The 21,911-nt window shown below is 39.5% G+C and overlaps 2 protein-coding genes across 6 annotated transcripts; both read right to left on the reverse strand.

Moving 5' to 3' along the window:
- Positions 1-4,537: 4,537 nt before the first annotated feature.
- Positions 4,538-11,380, reverse strand: LOC111850021 (leukocyte elastase inhibitor-like). 3 transcript variants are annotated; one of them, XM_072712846.1, is made up of 7 exons: positions 11,264-11,380; positions 10,689-10,852; positions 6,739-6,876; positions 6,368-6,485; positions 6,033-6,175; positions 5,477-5,644; positions 4,538-5,286 (listed from the first exon to the last, which is right to left on the reverse strand). In XM_072712846.1, the coding sequence occupies exons 2-7, from the start codon at positions 10,848-10,850 to the stop codon at positions 4,879-4,881; spliced, it is 1,137 nt and encodes a 378-aa protein (XP_072568947.1). In that variant the 5' UTR covers positions 10,851-10,852; positions 11,264-11,380; the 3' UTR covers positions 4,538-4,878. The 3 variants fall into 3 exon arrangements, with proteins under 3 accessions (XP_072568947.1, XP_072568949.1, XP_072568948.1); XM_072712848.1 differs by having other exon boundaries at positions 11,267-11,374; XM_072712847.1 differs by having other exon boundaries at positions 11,170-11,369.
- A 2,521-nt stretch (positions 11,381-13,901) lies between these two features.
- Positions 13,902-21,285, reverse strand: LOC111850140 (leukocyte elastase inhibitor-like). 3 transcript variants are annotated; one of them, XM_072712844.1, is made up of 7 exons: positions 21,129-21,285; positions 20,407-20,570; positions 16,904-17,041; positions 16,531-16,648; positions 16,197-16,339; positions 14,902-15,069; positions 13,902-14,622 (listed from the first exon to the last, which is right to left on the reverse strand). In XM_072712844.1, the coding sequence occupies exons 2-7, from the start codon at positions 20,566-20,568 to the stop codon at positions 14,215-14,217; spliced, it is 1,137 nt and encodes a 378-aa protein (XP_072568945.1). In that variant the 5' UTR covers positions 20,569-20,570; positions 21,129-21,285; the 3' UTR covers positions 13,902-14,214. The 3 variants fall into 3 exon arrangements, with proteins under 3 accessions (XP_072568945.1, XP_072568946.1, XP_072568944.1); XM_072712845.1 differs by having other exon boundaries at positions 21,134-21,261; XM_072712843.1 differs by having other exon boundaries at positions 21,033-21,182.
- Positions 21,286-21,911: the final 626 nt, after the last annotated feature.

Here is a 21,911-nt window from a genome sequence, read left to right on the forward strand (position 1 = left end):
GCTTAATAACCACTGAGTGCCTCAGAGTTGTGGGTGTGACCATGCAAACTGCCACTGAGCTGCAAGTGTGTCGCATTACTTCATGCAGCCCATGTGGCAGGAGTGTCAAACTCAGTCACTGAAATGGCCATATTAAAATCCACCAATGAATTTGCAGCCCAAACAAGGCTAATTAACAACAGGGGCAGTATTATCCCTCTGAGGGGGCGACGCCCCCTTACGACCCCCGTGGCGCCGGGCCTGGCAGGCAGTCAGATATGCCGACCGGGGCTGGAGAGAAGCAGTAAAGCTTCTTGCCAGCTAATCTGAGCGCAGAATAGGAGAATGACAGATTTGCAGGACACTGTGCATCAATCACAGGTGTCAGGAAGCTACTATCAATTTGCAAAAGACTCCCGGATCGTCTGGGGGAAGTGGGATGTGTCCAGGAAATCAAAACAACCAGCTTACAACTAAAATGGGGAAGAGGAAAAGTATAGTACAGATTATTTTTAGTTCGATTCATATAATGAATCAAATGAATACATATGTTTATGGGCAGAATTTGAATTCACGTGTAGATATTCAATACAGAAAACATTATGCAAATTGTGGCTATGAGTTGGTTACAGCTAATGCTGGTTACAGTCAGTCATAATCAGCAGTTTGAGAACATTTTGGTTTCCAAATAAATACCAGCACTGGATGGGGTAGCTGATGAGACCAAGACTCTTAAATTCTCCCCAAACAAGCCTGATGGGTTGAATGGCCTCCTCTCATTTGTAAATGTATAGGCCAGGCTGGTCAGTCCCCTAGGCAACACAGGCAGCCGCCCAGGGTGCCAACTTCCGAGTGGGCGCTGGCTTGCCAGCCAATTTCACTATTCATAGACCCAGTACTGGCTGTGGAGTATGAAGATAAAACAGTAGCAAAACTCGAGAGCTTGCTAATTTGAATGTGAGAACTTGTAAAATTAATATTTGTATTTTTAAGTTGAAATTTATACTCACAGCTCTGACAAGATACTTCGTGACCAACCTTTTTGTAATAGAATCATTACACTGTACCATTCGTGTGGGGTGGGTCACTTCTTGCTAATAATTAAATTTATTGTTATTATTATTGTTGTTGTTGCATTTAATGTGAATGCACTTATATTTTCTTTTTACAGTATCTTGTCTTGTTTTTTTATCAGTACTCACGGTGGAATGTTTAAAAACACTGATCATTAAAATGCAGATATTTTTCTTATTTTTCAGAATCTTTCATGTTATCTTGAAAAACATGCTTAATGCATTGTAAAAACTGTCATCTTCATAAACATAATAAACATTTAGGCAATTATTGTACTATGTAGCCTACATTTATTTAACAATCTAATTAACTAAAAATACATGACAAGGCACTTATATATTTTAACTTTGCAGTTATATATAACAGTCATGGGCGTCGCTAGGCCATTTTTAGGGGGGCTTTAGGACAATTTTTTTTTAACTTAACACATTGTTTGAATACATTTATTTTCTTACTTTACAAATTGCTGTTTTGATAAATGTGCTTAGATGTGTTTAGTACAGTATATCATCTTCTTGTTTTATCCGGTTCATTTTGTGTTTAAATGCTAAAAAAACATATTTAGGTGTAATTTTTTGGGAATGGGAACCAATTAATTGGTTTTCCATTATTTCTTATGGGGAAAATTCGATCAGAACTCGAACTTTTTAGGATTCGATCCGGAGTTCTGAACGGATTAAGTTCGAGTTGTTTAAATAAGTGCCCCTTAGGTTTTGTTATTCAAACACGTCAGAAGATGCATTGCCTTTAGTTTATAATAGTTCTTAATTGCAGTTTTAGATAAGAATTTTGAAACAAAGACAGTTTTCCCTGCTGTACTGAAATTTCACCAAACTGTGAACAGAAAACTGAGGGTTAAACTGAACTGAACTGTGAATTTTGAAGTATTTTAATTTGTTGTGCTGTGGTTTCATTTCATTTTTTATGTCGCTCATTGTGAAGCATTTTGGGTATGGCACTATGGTTGCTTTTGTAAATGTGCTACATAAATAAACTGCCATTGCCATTTTTGTGGAGCATTATACCCCTATTCCCAGGCCATTTTTATTAGAATCTCAAAATCATTTTGCAGGCTGATTTGTACACCATTACAATTGTACATTGTCCCCCATAGTTTAATGCTTAAAACACACTTTAAAGGACATGTTTGTAATATTTATGTTTATCCATGCTGTCACGTTGTAGCAAATAGCAAGTGGGCAAGTGCAGCGGGATCACAATTGCGAGCGAATGCAAAACTAAAAAAAATATCCCCCCAACCTCTTAGGGGCTCCGTAGCGGTAAGAACTGGACAAAAATCCGCAAATAAATAAAGTCACAAATGTAATGATCCACAAATACGCAGGATGTAATGTTTCATGTGTACAAATCGCTTTAAAATTTTCTGGATAAATTAAAGTAGCAGGTGTTATGGTGTTTAATATAGCAATATTCACAAAGGTTAAAAAAATAAATTTTTGTGGATTATCTTCTGGGGGGTTCAAATAAATTCCAATACAAGAGCCACGTCCCAAATAATAGCGTGCAACACTGCAAACAGTCATCCAAATAATGAAAAAAATGTTGCCGCAAAACAGTGTATTTTGCGACACCACGAAATAAACGATAGTATGAAAAGATAGACGTTTTTATTTCGCCATCCGATATATATCGTCATATCACACAGCACTATTGATATGTGTTTAGTATTTGTCTGGCCCAGGATGAATAAGACCCCCAACTTCTATTTGTGGGGTGAAATGTGGCTTCTTATTCAAATTAATGTGTACAGTTGCGTACCCATATTTCCATTTATATTTACACTATTGGGACATTTGTGAAATTCATATATGAACTAAACATAAGTGCCACAGATAATACGTTTTGTTCTTACATTATTTTGTACTTTCAAAATGTCTTTATAATAAACTGCAAAGCATGTGTGGCTGCCGGTTCCCCTCAAAAGGGAAACTGTGGATAAGAAGCCCTTAACCTGGGCAGAAAATGCATTGTTTGTACAGTAGGTCTTAGTGAAAGAGCACCAGTGTCAACGGGCATCAAATTAAAAAATGTACAGTATAATATCTTCAAATAACAGTAATACTAATAATAGGAATATGAGAACTCAAACACAGCATATAACTGATTCCAAAAAATAAATTTTATTTAAAAGTACAGTTTAAGAGCCAATGGCCGTGTGACCAAGAGCATATGAATTATTGAAATTTTCTTAGCAAAATGAAATGCAGAAAAAAATCTGGAGCCTTCTATTTCGCATACATGGTGCCCTCTACAGGATTTTGTCGGAACAGCACCCCCTATTTAATGTGGTGTTCTGTCGAGTTCAGCTACTTCGTCCAGTCCCCTAAAACCTAACCCCCAAACGGCGGAACTGCACATGCGCAAAAAGGCTCGATAGTCCATAGGGAGCTCAACTCCTTATAACACCGGTGAACACCTTGATATAATTCTTGAGTTTTTGTTGTTAAGGTGGACTGAAAGAGTCAAATGGCTTAAGATTAATTACAGCCCTGACGTCTGGCAGTCGGGGATTTACACACAGCACAAAACAAACCACCGTGTGCTGCGAATCTTCGCAGTTAAAGTATTAATAAAAAATCCATAGAGTGTCTTTGAGAATCGATACAGTATGACAAAACATAATATCGCGATAAATGTATCGTTAAATCTATATTTTAGGCAGATGAGCAATACACTAAATTTTCCATCAAGTGTGCTAAATATGTAAATAAGTGTGCAGTTTTAAATCAAAACCACATATAAAACATAATAACGACTCCTTGCCTTTCCCCTCCATCAAATGCCCCACACATCACTGATGGAATGGACCACGTTTTGCTGTGAATTCTGTGCAACGTCACGACCACAGCTCTCGCGTTACTTACAACCAAAAGAAAAGTATTGCTGCCTATTCAAAATCTTTAACAGTCTTTAACATGTCTATCTTGAAAATGACTGTGTACCTCAGGATAATCAGCTGGCTCCTGCCAAATGGGGCAGTCAGTATCCTGGTTGCTCCGGAAAACACCCCTGGTTCCATTAGCTATGGTAAGGATGGCAAAATGATGCCCAGATGAACTGAGCACTTGAAGAATTAAAGTCAGAATAGGGCTGTCCGGTCTTGTTGAATCTTGTATTTGGTTATAATTATCTTATTTTGGAAGTGTATGTCTTGGGATACTAAATAAGTATAAGGGAAGGATGGATTTTTTTAATGTAATAAATCAAGTTGTATTCTTGACATACCCAACAGAATAGAATAGAAACACTTTATTCATGCTTGTGGCAAAGTTCTCTTTTCACCTACCCCATCGTGCTCTCCATGAGACACACGTTGTGTGTGAATGGTATGTGTGCCCTGTGCTGGGTTGGTGCCCCATCCTGGTTTACTCCTTGCCGTGTGCCTATTGCTTCTGGGCTCTGGACTCCCGTGAAACAGCACAGGACAAATGGGTATGAAAAAATCATAATTGCCAACTCAATATATAAGGAAGAATATATTTTATCTATGGAACAATTTATTATTGACAATTGGAAATTATATATTTTGCCTTTTTATGTATAATTACAAGATCCACAAGGTAAGTTTCAGGTTATACATCTAAGTATCTGGGCATAATTTAATGTCAGTCAGTGTCAGAAATTGGATCAACACATTAAGCCACAATAATAAAGCTGGATTACAAATAATTAAAGCTAATTTGTGCACTATTAGAAAAAGTTTAATTACTCACAAAATCAAGTGTAGATTCTATGGTGATAGAAGCAATCAATATATGGAATATGGACTAATATTTTTGGCAGTACGTAAATATGAAATGGATCTCATGGAGAGGAAAATCGGCCAAAGAAGAGGATTGTCTTGGACGTGTTGTGTCTGATGAAGAAGAGGAAGGGGTGATCGGCCATGAATTTTTTCCCTATGATCAAACAACACAGCTTTATGGAGATTCCTGTGGCAGCTGCTGCCTCAGTTCCCTCCTCGTTCACGTCTATGAAGGACTTGTGAACAGCAGCGGAGATGAAGAGGCCGCCCTCCCTGTTTATGGCAGTCAGATCTGCCAGGTTCTCATCAAACGCATCCGTCATGCCCAGATGAGTCAGGGCTTCCTTCAGGTCATAGCTGTCTTCCAGCTTGAACTTTGGGAGGTACAAGTCAATGTAACCACCGCTGTCCATATTCTTCCGGTCTGTCCATTCCATTATCTTCTCCAGGGTCAGCTCTCTCTCCAGCTTTAACATGCAGACAGTCAACAAAAGATAAAACTTGGTTTTACATGAGCAGGAACTGTTGGAGACCTCTGATATGTTCAGGGCTTCATCTCAATAACTTAACCATGCTGCCTGACTGGTGTTTTATGATTCATGGTTAGGAGAAAGGAACATAAAGATAAATCACTATCTATGGAGAAGCTGGGGTCACCTTCTGTAGGGGGTTGGAGCCATTCTGGGGCCCCTCAGGGAGCAGGATGAACGTGCTCAGCTCATCACCCTTGTAGGGCATCTCCACTATCTGCAGGTCATACTCCTCAATATGCTTAAATGGCAATACTTTTTGCAAATACATCATCTGAACAGGCTTGGTCTCCCTCTAGTGAAGAGAAGGAAATGCACCAGGTTTGCATAACAACTTTATGATGCCTTAAACTGTACACCCTGCCTCACACTGTGTCTAAAGATTCCAGTTATCTAGCATATATACCTAGCATACATCATTCAAAGTAGCAGGTGTTATGGTGTTTAATATAGCAATATTCACAAAGGTTAAAAGTTCAAATTGCAGAAAGGGTGCTGTTGGTGGATCTGAGAATGCTTCACTGAACACCCAGCTGCTGGGAGCCGTGGCTTACTTACATTAGGTATTAGAATCTCTAATGTATTTTAAAAAAAATGGAGCAATCAAAGGTGTGACAGAACTCGTGTTGCAAAGTATCACTGTCTGAACCACTACTTGCGAGTATGGAAAATAGCAATTTCACCTCATTGATTTTAAAGGGCATTTCCCTCGTTTGAGATCGCCTGAATGCATGTTGCCATTCTCCCTTGAAATACAGGGCATTGACAAGAACCAGTGTTGTTGTGTCGTTAACTGCCGCTGGATCCAACATGTCTGTAATTTTACCTACAGAAGAGAAATTAACAACCAAAATGCCAGCTGAAAGACACCTAAAGTAAGGGAAATGATCAACCTGCAATCAGACAGGCTGACACCAAACCAGGAGGTAAAAATCCTTATTTATCTTTTATTTTTACTTGTACACTGGCAGGTTAGCTGCACCAAATCACTAATGTACCCACACCAGTGCTCTCTCACCATTGGTTTGGGCCTCCACCCACTGGTTGATTTGACAGCGGGATTCCTCTGCTGCGCCTATGAAGTCCACCGGCTCCAGTTCAGCTTGGTAGAACTTCCGTGTGGCGTCCAAGAACTCCTGTTATAATACAGAACAGTCAATGTTAATTTTTACTGGGGACAACCATATGACAGATATTTGTTAAGGTGAATAAAATTTGAATTACAGTAACATTTGGTCAATGAAAAGGCGGGCTCATCTTAAAGTAACAGTTTCATTGGTCAGTCCTCATATGCTGCTACTCTATCCCCCTTTTGATTGGGCAGGAGGTCTGGCAGCCTCAGTGTTGTGGAAGATGAAAGCAAAATGTACAACAATGAGTGTGACTCACTTTCAGGAAGCTGAAGGTCTTTTCGCCATAGAGACGGTTGGCGAGTGTCAGCTGGTAAGGGGCATCAGGTTTGTCAATATTGGAAATAAACTTCTGTAGATCTGAGTGGAGGTCAGGGGTCATGTTGAAAGATAGAGTCTGTGAGGAAAAAAAGAGACCAGCAGGGGCAAAGAGCAAAGGGTTAAATAAGGTTAATCTGGGTTAACAAGTCCTCCTGCTATGGTGACTGAATCTGTTCATAACCAGTCTTTTATCAGTTGGCTTCTAAAGCGGCTTACTGATTAGTCTGCGTATGAATGCTCCCTAATAGTAAAACACACTCAAACCCTACAAAGGTGAGATAATATGGAACTCTCAAAATGCTCGCACACCTACAGAGAAAAGGATTCCCACCTCCACTTCGTGTGTGTGGACTTTGCATGTCCCCCCGTGTCATGAGGGTTCCGTCCCACAGTCCAAATATATAATGCAAGGCCAGATGAATCTCTAGATTATGATCTGCAAAGGACTGATTTCCCATCCGGAATGATCCCCTGATTTTTTGTGACTGACTCTTAACTAGGGGTTGGGGGGCTTCAACAGTTCATCAACACTTCGTCACTGTACAATGAAAACCACGTATGTCCACTTGACTGCATGTCCACTTTGACTTTATTATAGATGCAATATGCCCATGCTCCTCTGTCTACTGATGTCATTTGACATCTAACTGACAAAATGGAAAGATGTTTCTTGACTTCATCTATTTAACTAGTATCTCTGTTGGATGTCAGAAGTATCCATCAATACCATGCATCCCCCACCCCGTGTTTGGAAGGGGCGTCAACCAGAGCAGCACGAATCTAGGGTAAAATATGAGTCACGATTTTTTTTTTCCACTCAAAACTGAGATCATAATTTTTTCCTCACGATTCTTGAGGAATATATTTCTCTCTTTATTATTCTTATACTCTGAGGATGAAACCCGATTGCTCTCTGCTGTCATGCTCCCTCACCTGGTCTCATTCACCAGAGTACTGACGCTGTCTGATTACCATGCATCACTATGCCCTGCTTTCCCCGACTGCTTTATATCCCTCTTGTGTGGTTAGGTATGAGTGTATCTCCTGCTCCAGACATTTTAAGCGCAGATGATTTGATCATATTTCAGCAAAGTGCGGGTAGCTTGACCGCAGTTAAAGAAACCATTTCATCTTCTATCTTGGACTTGTGAAATGCTGTTTGGTACACGTGGCGCTCTTGGTTTAATTTCGGGTAGGATTTGAGCCCATTTTGAACAGAAAGCTCCATCTAGTGAGGTCAGAAAATATAGCACATTGTTCCAGAAGCATCATTTTGGCCATCACTATGGTTTGGCAAGTGCTTGTCTCGTTCTGACGATAAAGAAAAGTTTATAACTACAATTAACCATCTGGTTTCTTCAATTTTAACTCAGAAGTAAAAGTCAGCCTTTAAACTGGAGAGAAACAATGACTTAAAATTTATTACGACAATTATCAGTGTCGACAGATATGAAAATTTTATTGTGATGACACTTTTGACCATATCGCCCAGCTCTAAGTTAAAGCACTGAATGTACGGAGTGTATCTGCCCAGCTGTCTTTGGGTAATAGCCTTCACCCCACGTTTAACTCCATTCATCACTGCTGCAACACCAAAACACTGACTCAAGATGTTTTCTGAGTGTGACAAGTGATCTAGAATTTCAGAGGCAATGTACTCAGCATCAAGCTGCTTCAGTTCAAGTAAACCTGCCAGGTGTTCCTCTGGTATTCCATTGCATACAAACATCACCATGACTGAAAGGTTTTGTTAATTGCACCTGTGCTTGGTGCCATCACATTTGATGCAGTAGCCTGTACATATCTGTTCTATGTTTCTTTAATGATCATTTTGGCAAGTGTGTCAGTTCATTCTGAATAGTTTTGGAAGTGTATTTGTATGTGTATTTTTTGGAACTCAATGTAATATGTCAGCCAATATTTTACCTTTTTCAAGTGTTTGAATAATTTCAGAAACAGACCAGCAGCCAGGCCATCAGAGCATTCCTCATCATTCATGTTTTCCTGATCGCCACGTACGGAAAGCTCATTCACTGTAAGAAATTTCACCACCTCTCCAATACTCTTAAATTAGTATTTGTTCTTTTCTACCTGTTGAGTGCCCCAACAGTCGTGCCCATTTCCTGTCGTGTTTTATATTCTTTCCAATTAGAGACAGCGTGTATGCATGCTTTTGTAGCCCACAATTGCATTCTAGTGCCACTTTCCAGGTACTAAATGCTGTTGACATCTTTGTCATGACATGCGGGGCTACTAAATACCAAACAAGGGAAGCAAAAGCAAGGATGTTTTTTGATGGAATATTCAAGCCAGGGTCTAGACTTATACCACATGGCAGAGAAACATCTCTCCCTACCACCGATTTCTTGCCACTGATAAATTTTTAAAACCGACTGGCGTGGGGATTGTCTGATCAAATCATTGGCAACACTGCTACCACTGCTAGTTGGACCAGCAGCATCATCACTGCAAGAAATATCAGTGGAACTAGAGTGAGAGTACGATCCACTAGGCTGAACATTAGTGGCTATCACACTATCTGTGGTGGCTTTTTTCAGCACCAGAAATCTATATACCTACTATATACATTTCTAGACCAGAAATGTTTCAAGTTCGTAAATTTAGGCTAAACTCCTGTGACTAGCTAACTAACTAGTGTGTTCAGCTACCCAATGCAGTTAGCTAGCAACCTATCAAAATGTCTTAATGTTTAGCTAGATAAATAACCACAAAGATGAAAAAAGAACAAAAATTGATACGAACAAAATGAGATGGAAAAATGGTTGCTGATATTATTTTCAGTTTATGTACAGGTAGCAAAGTCTGTTAGTAGATACACTTAAAACACATGTTATCATCTCCGTTCGCATGAATGGTGATGGCCTGCAGAGTCGCGAAATGGCGAAATGTCCTTGTGCTGTTACATTAGTACTGTTGGGTTTGCTGTACTTGGAAAAATGTGTTTTTAATTGTTTTTGATAAATCTGGCGATAAAGGTGCAGAACGGTGAATGTCTTTCTGATTTATTACAAGATTCATAAAAATACATTAACTTTACTCAATAACTACATATAAACACAAGTTTTATGTAAAAGTTCACCTTAACTCAATAATTACATGTAAACACACAAGGCTAATGTAAAACTTCACATTAACTCCATGTGCAAGACATAATGATCAAGTAATGTTAAGGTAAACCCTTATGTGTCTATTTAATTATTACCCAAAGTTTACACAGGAATTTACATTAAGTTTATTTAATTTACTTAAGTATACTCAACATGATAGAAACAAGACCCTTTACATTAAACTTATGTAATAAAATTACATGGAAAATTGTCATGTAATTAAAATACATAAAGTTCTTGGCATAATTATTTTTTTTGAGTGTAAGAAGATTCATATTTTTGTTAGGTTTATGCGCAAAACAAAGATACATTTTCTAATAGTTATTCATTATTGTATTGTATCCATATAATTTGCTGTCTATATATAATAGTCCCAAAATGTAATAAAAGATTCAAAGCGAACGGTTTAATGAAAAGTCAATTTGAACTAAAAAATGTTTTAATCACAGTTTAAAAATAATATATTCTGTATTGCTTTAAAGTGGTAACACAACATGCCGACAAATGACCATACTGCATCTTTAATATATGTGGCAATAAACACATATGTGATAACTAAAACTAATATACAGAGCGGCTTATTCAGGACCTCCACCCCCCGCCGCCGCAGCCGGTCTGTACTTGACAGGGCTGCCCCTCCTCTCTGATTCTGGTTTAATTCCTGGATGTAACCCACCTTAACCAATTACTATATGCTAATTTAGAAGACAGCAGGATCACAGAAGCCAGGCCGCTAGACGGAAACAGCCGGACTCTCTACCTTCGCCATCTGAGCCGCCGTGTTCCCTTTAGCGCCCAGGTAGACCATGGCGAACGCCGCGCTGATGCTCAGGGGGGAGAAGAAGATGTTGCCGCTGGTCAAACACACCTCTCGGTAGAAGTCGAGGGCGAACTGCGTGTTTGCGCTGCTAACATTCTCCATAACTGTACAGAAACATGATCGGCAATAAGGCGTCATTTTTTATATTTTAAAATTACTGAAATGAATTCCGTAAATTTGTCATCAGAATAAAAAAAAAACGACTTCAAACTTTCAAAAACTCAAATGTATGACTATTTGAAAGCTTGGCAATTTATACTAACGTTCTTCACGGATAAGCGATAAACAAACGTAAACGAATAAGGTCACAGAAATCCAGCCAAGGTGCAGCAGCAAAACCGCTCAATGTAGTGCTCTAGCAACGTTCAAATTGAAGGAATAACACTTTATAAAAGCTTGGAGCAATGAAACTGAAACTAACCAATTCAATGGTGTGTGTTTTTAAAGAAGTACAAACGCTACTACTATCGCTGAGATACACGCAGTGTGGAAAGCAATAAAAGTATATACTGTACTGCCTTAAGTCCAGCGATCCCTGGGATTTGATCGAAATTGGCTCGATATGCCCCGAGCAGCGGGTTTTAATAGGCGTAAATTTATTTCCTACGTTCCGGGAAATTCAAAACACTCGTGACCGGAAATTCAGCCCCCCCCCCCCCCCATGGACAATATTCACAATCCAAAGGTACTATCATGTACGGAGCCCCTAAAGTCCCATAAAGTGATTACTTTATCTTGTGCGGACAAGTTATTATCTTATTATCTATTAATTAAATTAGTTAATTATCTTAATTATCGTTGCACATAATGTATTTTGTGCACGAAAATGAGCGCTTGACACTTGGCGCCCCATACAATTAGAGCATCTCGTGTCTCATTTCATAAAGATTATCTTATTTGATTGTACAAACTGCAACTAGTTTGGTTAACAGTATAGCACAGAAAGCAACGCTGATAACGCAGCGGTAAATAGCGTTTGTGTCAGTCACAATTCTCATCCCATGCACTGCATGTGCAGTCGGAGCATAAGAACGAGTAAGAATCCAGCCAAAAAACGGTACCTGACCTGGCATTGAATTGGGTAAAACGTAAAGTAAGTTACTTAATAGTTACCAAAAACTCAGAATCATTCAGGTCATGAACAGTGCTGCCAGAACGTCCCAATTATTACCAAGAAGGGATTCAGTAAATCTCCTATATTTCTTCTATGGCTCTGTAGAAGAAGATCTTCTACTCGTATTTTATATGTGTTGTTTCTTTCCGGAAATTTAGGATGTGTTTATGACAGAGACAGGGTGCAGGAGAGTGACAGGGGCATCGTAGTGGACCCTGAGGTGAGGTAGGTCATTTTTCCACAATGAACGGCTTGACATTCATGGCGGAATCTCGGAAATGTATAATTTTAATAATTCCTGCACATTATGTGGGGCTTAGCGCACCTAGTGTGCCATATTAGTGAAGATGAATAACAGTAACATGGAAAGATAAAATTCACTTTCTTTATATATTATAACAGCAATAGTTTATGAAAAGAAACGAACTGTATACAGCGCGACTACAGAATTGCCTTATAAGCAGGGGCGGATTAACGCACAGGCTAGATATGGCTTAAGCCTAGGGGCCCCACGTGTGCCAGCCTGCAAGGGGGCCCCCATTGGCGCGGAGGGGGGCGGGGTTGGGGGGCCCACAGACTACTGTAGCCTAGGGGCCTCTGTGCACCTTAATCCGCCCCTGCTTATAAGGCGATGTGACGTCACACCCCTGACCCCGATATACCCGTCCCCCACATTGTTAATATGAAACCTACACTCCTGGTTTCAAGTAATGAAAAAAATTCCAAATAGGGAAAATTAAGCAACTGTGTTAAGGAATTAGGCAGTTAAGCATTCATTCATGACCTCTGACCCCTGCCTGCAGGTGTGCATAGCTTTAGCAGAGTCCCTGATTGGCAGAGACATCTGTGCCATGGTATCAGGTCAAGTCTCATTGGACATCATGGCGCATCTGCCTGAACTCGGGGACGCCTCTTATGCCCAGTACACACAGGTGGCAGCTAACACCAACAGCTACCGCCACTCTCAAGCTAGTAGATTTTAATTAAGCATCAACTGGCAATACATTTCCTAGGACTACAGCAAAGTCTTACCCAACTCTGTTCAATAACTTGCAGTGAACATTCAATACAATAGATAAATGGTGCCCAAGTTCAATAACACAATACAGTGATGGCTAGATCAAGATGCCAAGTTGCAGGCTTTTCTGCAGAGATGTAGGGAAAGGAACATGCAATTAAAGAATTAGAGATTAGATTGCCAGATTGGCCTATGGGCATACAGTCCCTTATATTAGACATATTGTTACCTCAGTTGGTTGCAAAGTTGATTCAGAGAAAAATTGTGCTATCTGACAAATGCCCTGACCAAAAGATGTGAAGGGATTTGAAAGGTTTTTAGGAATAGTGAACTACCTTTCAAAAGTCTGTGAGCACCTGGCAGATGACTGAAATCTCATGGTAGCTCATCCTTAAGGACTCAGGCTTTGCTGTGTAGATTCGGTTCTGTAGTGGTTTTTTCTACCCGTTACACAAACCTTGCATGCTTGAGTTATGTTATGATTTTTTTTAATCCTGTGAGCGGCAAATATTCTAGGTCTCATTGCACTGATTATGATGTATTTACACTGTAATCAGTTTTATTTGTTAATCACCCTTGTTAATTTTGCATTATTGGTATATTATTGGATATTTATCAATCACAAGTGGTTATGTTTCTGTTGATATTCCTGTGCCCATCCCTTTCCCCATCCATCCATCCATCCACCCACCCCACTAACCAATCTATACTACAGCAAATTTATGCCTGTTGATCCACCTCCCAGGAATACTTTTAAAATGTTGGTATCTCAAGCTAGCAGTTGGTATTTTGTAAGTAAAATATTTTTTTAAATGTAGAGTCAATGGGTGGATTACTGGAAACACTACAGTTGACTGACTGACACTCTTCACAGGGCTTGTAAAAGAATAATTTCCCATGAACTCAACTGTGTGGGTTTCCTCTGGATATGCTGAGTTCACCCCACAGTCCTTGTCACAAGCCAAGCATGCCCCCTGCTTCGAGAAAAAAATTATTAATTTTATTAATTACTGACAATTGGTAAGGATACATAATTTATTTTGCTTTTTATGTACAATTACAAGTTCCACAAGGTAAGTATCAGATTATACATTTAAGGCACAATTAAATGTCAGTCCGTGTGAGAAATTGGATCAAGACATTAAGCCACAAAGAAGAAGCCCAAGAAAGTTGAATTGCAAAAAATGAAAGCTAATTGGTTCACTATTAGAAAAACACTTTAATTACTGATGAAAATAAAAAATCAAGTGTAGATTCTTTCTATATTGATAGAATCAATCAATATATAGAATGAAGACTAATATTTTTGGCAAAAAGCGAAGAGGAAATGGATCTCATGGAGAGGAAAATCGGCCAAAGAAGAGGATTGTCTTGGACGTGTTGTGTCTGATGAGGAAGAGGAAGGGGTGATCGGCCATGAATTTTTTCCCTATGATCAAACAACACAGCTGTATGGAGATTCCTGTGGCAGCTGCTGCCTCAGTTCCCTCCTCGTTCACGTCTATGAAGGACTTGTGAACAGCAGCGGAGACGAAGAGGCCGCCCTCCCTGTTTATGGCAGTCAGATCTGCCAGTTTCTCATCAAACACATCCGTCATGCCCAGATGAGCCAGGGCTTTCTTCAGGTCATAACTGTCTTCCAGCTTGAATTTTGGGAGGTATAAGTCAATGTAACCACCGCTGTCCATATTCTTCCGGTCTGTCCATTCATTTATCTTCTCCAGGGTCAGCTCTTTCTCCAGCTTTAACATGCAGACAGTCAACAAAAGACAAAACTTGCTTTTACATGAGCAGGAAGTTTTGGAGACCTCTGAGATGTTCAGAGAGTTAACCATGCTGCCTGACTAGTGTTTTATGATTCACGGATAGGAGAAAGGAACATGAAGATAAATCACTAGATAGTTTAATGTAAAAATGAAGAGAATTTGGAGCAAATATCCATTTCTCAGGTTAAGAAGATGTTACTGGGTGGACTGTGACTACAACGTTGATGTCACTATGTATGGAGAAGCTGGGCTCACCTTCTGCAGGGGGTTGGAGCCATTCTGGGGCTCCTCAGGGAGCAGGATGAACATGCTCAGCTCATCACCCATATAGGGCATCTCCACTATCTGCAGGCCAAACTCCTCAATATGCTTAAATGGCAATACTTTTTGCAAATACATCATCTGAACAGGCTTGGTCTCCCTCTAGTGAAGACAAAAGGAAATGCACCAGGTTTGATTTAAATGATGTCACATAATACAACAGTTTCATGACGCCCACACTGTATCTAAAGACTCCAGTTAGCATACATAGTTGATAGTGACAGGTGTTATAGTGCAAGGTAACTGTATGACTGTGTCAGCCTCACTCTCAGTCGTGCTGAACAACTTGGGTGCACATTTTACATTTTATTTATTTAGCACTTTTATCCAAAGCAAAATACATTATTGGAGAAAGACGGGTCAACAATTCCTGGAGTAATTGGGAGTTAAGGACCCAATAGTGGAATCACTCTGCCTATTCTAGGATTTGAACCAGTAACCATCTAAACAGAAGTATAGTGTTCTAACCCACTGAGCTACACCTTGGAGGAAGGCCATCCCTGCTCCCAGTGATCCCAGTGCTCAGTCAATCCACGGCTGATGTGTCCAGTGCACATAAGGTTGCTGAACCATACACCAGGACAGCAAGGTGAGAGATATGGTCATGCTGAAAAGTCCAAAACTCCTCAAAACCAGTTTAGCAGTGTACCTAAAGTGCTTTAGCCAGTTGTAGTATGATAAACTGCCAGCAGAGGGCACATGACAACATGCAGAAAAAAGCAAATCTGCGAAGTACTGTATAACGTGATCTGACTGCAGAAGTCCATAGAGGACACACTGGGCATTTTTTTCTTCCCGTTGTCTTGGAATCACAACGCATTTTTCTTGTGATCTCGAGATAAAGTTAATTATTAAGTTAATTAAATTTTATTTTCACCCGTGATCTCGTGACAGGTTTAGCAGCTTAGTTGGCTACAAATCATCATCATGGACCACTATATTTGATTATACTTTGATCATGGACTGACACAAGCTAAATAGCAGTATGTCTGTCACTGCTAGACAATTATATTTGTGTTTGTCCCTTGAGAAAAAAAGACGATTAAATCACAGCTTTGAATTGATTTTCCTATAAAAGGGAACTTTGAGTTGTGACTTACATTAGGCCTTAGAATCTGAAATGTATATTTAAAAATGGAGCAATCAAAGGAGTGACAGAAGATGTATTGCAAAATATCACTGACTGAACCACATGTCATTGCATATAAGTAAGTAAAAAGAGATTTTACCTCATTGATTTTAAAAGGCATTTCCCTTGTGTCATACTGATCAAAGCTGTGCAACCAATCTCCTTTGAAGTACAGGGCATTGACAATAACCAGTTTTGTTGTGTTATTTATTGCAGATGGCTTCAAAATGTCCATAATTTTACCTACAAAAGGGAAAGAACAACCAAAATGCCAGCTGAAAGACACCTAAAGTAAGAGAAATTATCAACCCGCAATCAGACAAGCTGACACCAAACCAGGAGGTAAAAATCCTTATTTATCTTTTATTTTTACTTGTACACTGGCAGGTTAGCTGCACCAAATCACTAATGTACCCACACCAGTGCTCTCTCACCATTGGTTTGGGCCTCCACCCACTGGTTGATTTGACAGCGGGATTCCTCTGCTGCGCCTATGAAGTCCACCGGCTCCAGTTCAGCTTGGTAGAACTTCCGTGTCGCGTCCAAGAACTCCTGTAATAATTCAGAAAAGTCAATGTTAATTTTTACTGGGGACAACCATATGACAAAGATAATTGTTAAGGTGAATAAAATTTGAATTACAGTAACATTTCGTCAATGAAAATGCAGGATCATCTTAAAGCAGCAGTATCATTGGTCAGTTCTCATATGCTGCTACTCTTTCCCACTTTTGATTGGGCAGGATGTCTGGCAGCCTCAGTGTTGTGGAAGATGAAAGCAAAATGTACAACAGTGAGTGTGACTCACTTTCAGGAAGCTGAAGGTCTTTTCGCCATAGAGACGGTTGGCGAGTGTCAGCAGATAAGGGGCATCAGGTTTGTCAATATTGGAAATAAACTTCTGTAGATCTGAGTGGAGATCAGGGGTCATGTTGAAAGATAGAGTCTGTGAGGAAAAAAAGAGACCAGCAGGGGCAAAGAGCAAAGGGTTAAATAAGGTTAATCTGGGTTAACAAGTCCTCCTGCTATGGTGACTGAATCTGTTCATAACCAGTCTTTTATCAGTTAGCTTCTAAATCGGCTTACTGATTAGTCTGCGTATGAATGCTCCCTAATAGTAAAACACACTCAAACCCTACAAAGGTGAGAGAATATGGAACTCTCAAAATGTGACCTCACACCTACAGAGAAAAGGATTCCCACCTCCACTTCATGTGTGTGGACTTTGCATGCCCCCCCCACCCCCCCCCCGTGTCATGAGGGTTCCGTCCAACAGTCCAAATATATAATGCAAGACCAGATGAATCTCCAAGACTCCAAGAGCTTTCTAATGGTGACATTAGTGATATTTTAATTGCTGATCAAAAATTTCACTTTGGATTCAAAGTCAGCGGCACGGTGGCACAGTGCTTAGCGCTGCTGCCTCACAGCAAGAAGGTCCTGGGTTCGGCTCTCGGTCCTTTCTGTGTGGAGTTTGCACGCTCTCCCTGTGTTCAAGTGGGGTTTCGCCGGGGGCTCCGGTTTCCTCCCACGGTCCAGAAGCGTGCAGGATAGGTTGGTTGGTGAATCTAAATTGGCCCTGTAGTTGTGTGAGTGAGTGCGGTGTGTTGGTGACTGCCCAGGGTTGGTTCCTGCCTGTGCCAATTGTTCCCGGGATTGTGCAAAGGTGCAAAGTGCCAGCACAGAACAGAATTATAACCTCACAGTCGATTTACTGAGCCTTGATGGTAAACAACTGCAATCAATTGACAAATCATTCAAATGATTAACAAAAACAAACTGCAAAATCTGTGTAGAATACTTGTTAGCTAGGCAGGTAAAACACTTACAATGTGATTTATCTCATGCAGGATTAGTTGTCTCCCATCTAATAAAAAACGCCCCAAATCTTAGCAAGAGATTCAAAGTGAATGATTTAAACCGCAGTTAAGTTAGCCTCATATTCGATATTCAGTTTTCTAGCTTCAATAACTTTTCATGGAAGGTGGGGCGTTTTTAGTGATAAAATCGTGTTGTCCAGTCCACAGACAACGATGCACACCGATTATTTTTTCGCTTCAAACCATTTTGTGATTTGTGCAAAATCGTGTTAATAGCTAATAAAATAGGTCCTGTCAGCTGTAATGACATGGTTGGTTAGCATTTTGGGCTCATGGCGACTGTTGCACACCCCTTTGTTTCCCAGATTGCTTTACGTACGATTTTTAATTAATTTTTGAATGTTCGAATGTATCTGTATAATGTGCAATGGGACAATACATGAATGGGTTAATAACTTTAAAACTAGACGAGACAGGCACATCTAGTGAAGTGTGCTTTGATCAGTGGACTACACGGAACAATGCACACCCCTTGGATTTTCAGATTATTTTTGTCTGTAATAGTTATTAATTATTGTATTGCATCCATTTAAAGTGCAACACACTAAAGGGTTAATAGCTCTGGAACAAAATGGGACAGCCATGTCCCATGAAGTATGCCTTGATCAGAGGACTCTGGGGGACAATGCACACCCCTTGCATTTTCAGAATAACTATCTCTCTAACAGTTATTAATTAATACATTGTATGCATATTACATGGCATAGGGGCAATGCACTAAAGGGTTAATAGCCCTGGAACAAAATGGGACAGCCATTTCCCATGAAGTGTGCCTTGATCAGTGGACTCTGGGGGACAATGCACACCCCTTGCCTTTTCAGATTATTTGTGTCTGTAATAGTTATTTGTTTATATATTGCATCCACTTAAAGTGCAATGGGGCAACACACTAAAGGGGTAATAGCTCTGAAACAAAATGGGACAGCCATGTCCAATTGAGTGTGCTTTCATCAGTGGAGTCTGGGGGACAATGGACACCCCTTGGATTTTCAAGATCACTATCTGTCTAGCAGTTATTAATTATTACATCGCATCCATATTACATGCCATTGCTCCATTTCATACATATTGACAGTTAATTGATAACACAAATTTATTCATAAGTAAGTTGTAAAGTGTGATTTAGGCAGTGCACCGTGGGACAAAGCAAATGTATCGCAGCTGAACTGCTTGATTATGTGTTTCGTCACATTTAATACATTAGCATTAAGCATTTATCCATTGAACAAAAAAGAAAACAATAATTAAGCCACCATTTGAATACTGGCTTCTTATATACAAAAATAATTACTCTCCTTATAAAAATTAACTTGGAATAATGAACACATCAAATTTAAAAATTAATACTTTTTTTTACACAAAAGAGTTAACAATAACATTCTATTAATCTCCCCTGCTGATCAATTGAGAAATAAACTTCTGTAGATCTGAGTGGAGATCAGGGGTCATGTTGAAAGATAGAGTCTGTGAGGAAAAAAAGAGACTTGGAATAATGAACACATCAAATTTAAAAATTAATACTTTTTTTTACACAAAAGAGTTAACAATAACATTCTATTAATCTCCCCTGCTGATCAATTGAGAGGGGCAACTTCAGTGAAAGTTATTGACGCTACAAAACTGAATATCGAATATGAGGCTAACTTAACCGCGGTTTAAATCATTCACTTTGAAGATTTGGGACGTTTTTTATTAGATGGGAGACAACTAATCCTGCATGAGATAAATAAACTTAACCGCGGTATGATTTAATAAAAAGCAAAGTTTTTTTTCCTTATCAGCTTTAACGTTAATTATCATTAGCAGCTCTCATTACACATTAAATTCTCGAGTGACGCATTCCTACATGACGCCTTTATTTCTGTATCGTTTTTGTATTCTGACTTATTTCACTTACTGCTGCCAAACCACTTTCTAGATAGTCTCTGCTAGAGGTAAGACCTGTGTAAAAAGCAATTCCAGAATAACTTGACATTTTAATGCATTTTCACAGGGACATTACGAATAAATAAGCAAAAATATTACTTGCAGGGTGTGGTGACATTTTGATGAAGTTTCAGTTAGGCCTACGTGATACGTTTTTTAAAAATCTGATGCAATTTAACTACGATATGTGCAATACCCATATAAAAAACTTTTTAATCACAAGTTTTAAAAAAAATGCACTGTATTGCTTTAAAGTGGCAACGAAACATGCCGAAAAATGAGCATACTGCATCTTTCATACATGTGACCATAAACACGTGTGATAACTAATAAACTAATATACAGAGCGTCTTATTCAGTAACTCCACCCCCTGCCGCCGCAGCCGATCTGTAACTGACAGGGCTGCCCCTCCTCTCTGATTCTGATTTAATTCCTGGATGTAACCCAGTTTAGCCATTACTAACAGAAGCCAGGCCGCTAAACGGAAACAGCCGGACTCCCTACCTTCGCCATCTGAGCCGCGGTGTTCCCTTTAGCACCCAGGTAGACCATAGCAAACGCCGCGCTGATGCTCAGGGGGGAGAAGAAGATGTTGCCGCTGGTCCCACACACCTCTCGGTAGAAGTCGAGGGCGAACTGCGTGTTTGCGCTGCTAACATTCTCCATAACTGTACAGAAACATGATCGGCAATAAGGTGTAATTTTCCACATTTTAAAATTACTGAAATTAATTCCGTAAATTCGTCTTGAGATTAAAAAAGTTTTTTCATACTTTGAAAAACTCAAATGTATGACTATTTGAAAGCATGTCGATTTATACTATCATTCTTCACGAATAAGCGATAAACAAACGTAAACGAATAAGGTCAGAGAAACTCCAAGGTGCAGCAGCAATTAAAACCGCGCTTAAGGAGCGTTCAAATCAAAGGAATAACACTTTATAAAAGCTTGGTGCAAAGAAACCGAAACCAACCAATTTAATGGTATGTTTTTAAATATATAAACACTGCTACCATCGCTGAGATACAAATAACTAATAAAATAATTAAATAAGTCGACAAGGGTAATATTGTATGAAATACTGGAAAAGTCTCTATGAATAACATGTACATCCGCTTTGCTTCACTTACTTTCCTTTTTACAAGTCATATGATATTAATTTAACGGCCCATGTCTGTATAGCCCACCCCGTCACACCCAGCGGGGAAAGCAATAAAAGTACATACTGTACCGTCCTACGTTCCCTGGGATTTGACCGAAACTGATTCTGTAGTCTATACGCACTGAGCGTCTCTACTGAAAATGTAACTTCCGCTACTACGCATGCGCACGCTTACGACTTCTGCGAGAATGCGTGCTATTTTTAAGGCACCGCGTCACATTACATCGTCTGTTGATTTTTGATGAGAACGTCGACAGCGAGAGGAAAGAAAAGATTTAACCGGATAATGATGGAGACCGACTTTAACTCCACTTTAAAATATTTTATTTCGCACAGGGCATTAATGCCCAATGTGCCTCAGAAAGAATGACGTAAAATACGGCGTATGGCCGTCAATTTTACAGTCAAAGGTGACATTAATGTTTTTCTCTATGTGCTAAATGAAATTACTATTATGTATTACACCCTGTTCGATGACGCGGCTGAATTTGACTACTTATTCGCAGCTCCTTATTCGGATTTTCCGGTCCACCTTAAATGCTTCGCAGCCCAATGCAATGACGCGATTGTGCCTATAGGGGGACCATTTTAATACCTTAAACCTCTCTGTGCCAGGCAAATATCAACTTCTCAGTACAGATCAGGTACCCAACTATATAGAAAAAGTGACATTGTCCTGGCCCAGACTGATTTAATGCTTTAAAAATAAGATGAAACAAGAAATGTCATACTATAGTGCACAAAGGTGTGAATGAGAAGCCAGGTTTCCAGATTTTATTTGAGTATTGAATTGTACCATATATTTTTTATAACATTACTATTTAAGACAGTGAAGTTAACTAAACAT

Source organism: Paramormyrops kingsleyae, chromosome 1 (genome assembly GCF_048594095.1).
Source record: "Paramormyrops kingsleyae isolate MSU_618 chromosome 1, PKINGS_0.4, whole genome shotgun sequence".
Taxonomy (NCBI): Eukaryota; Metazoa; Chordata; class Actinopteri; order Osteoglossiformes; family Mormyridae; genus Paramormyrops; species Paramormyrops kingsleyae.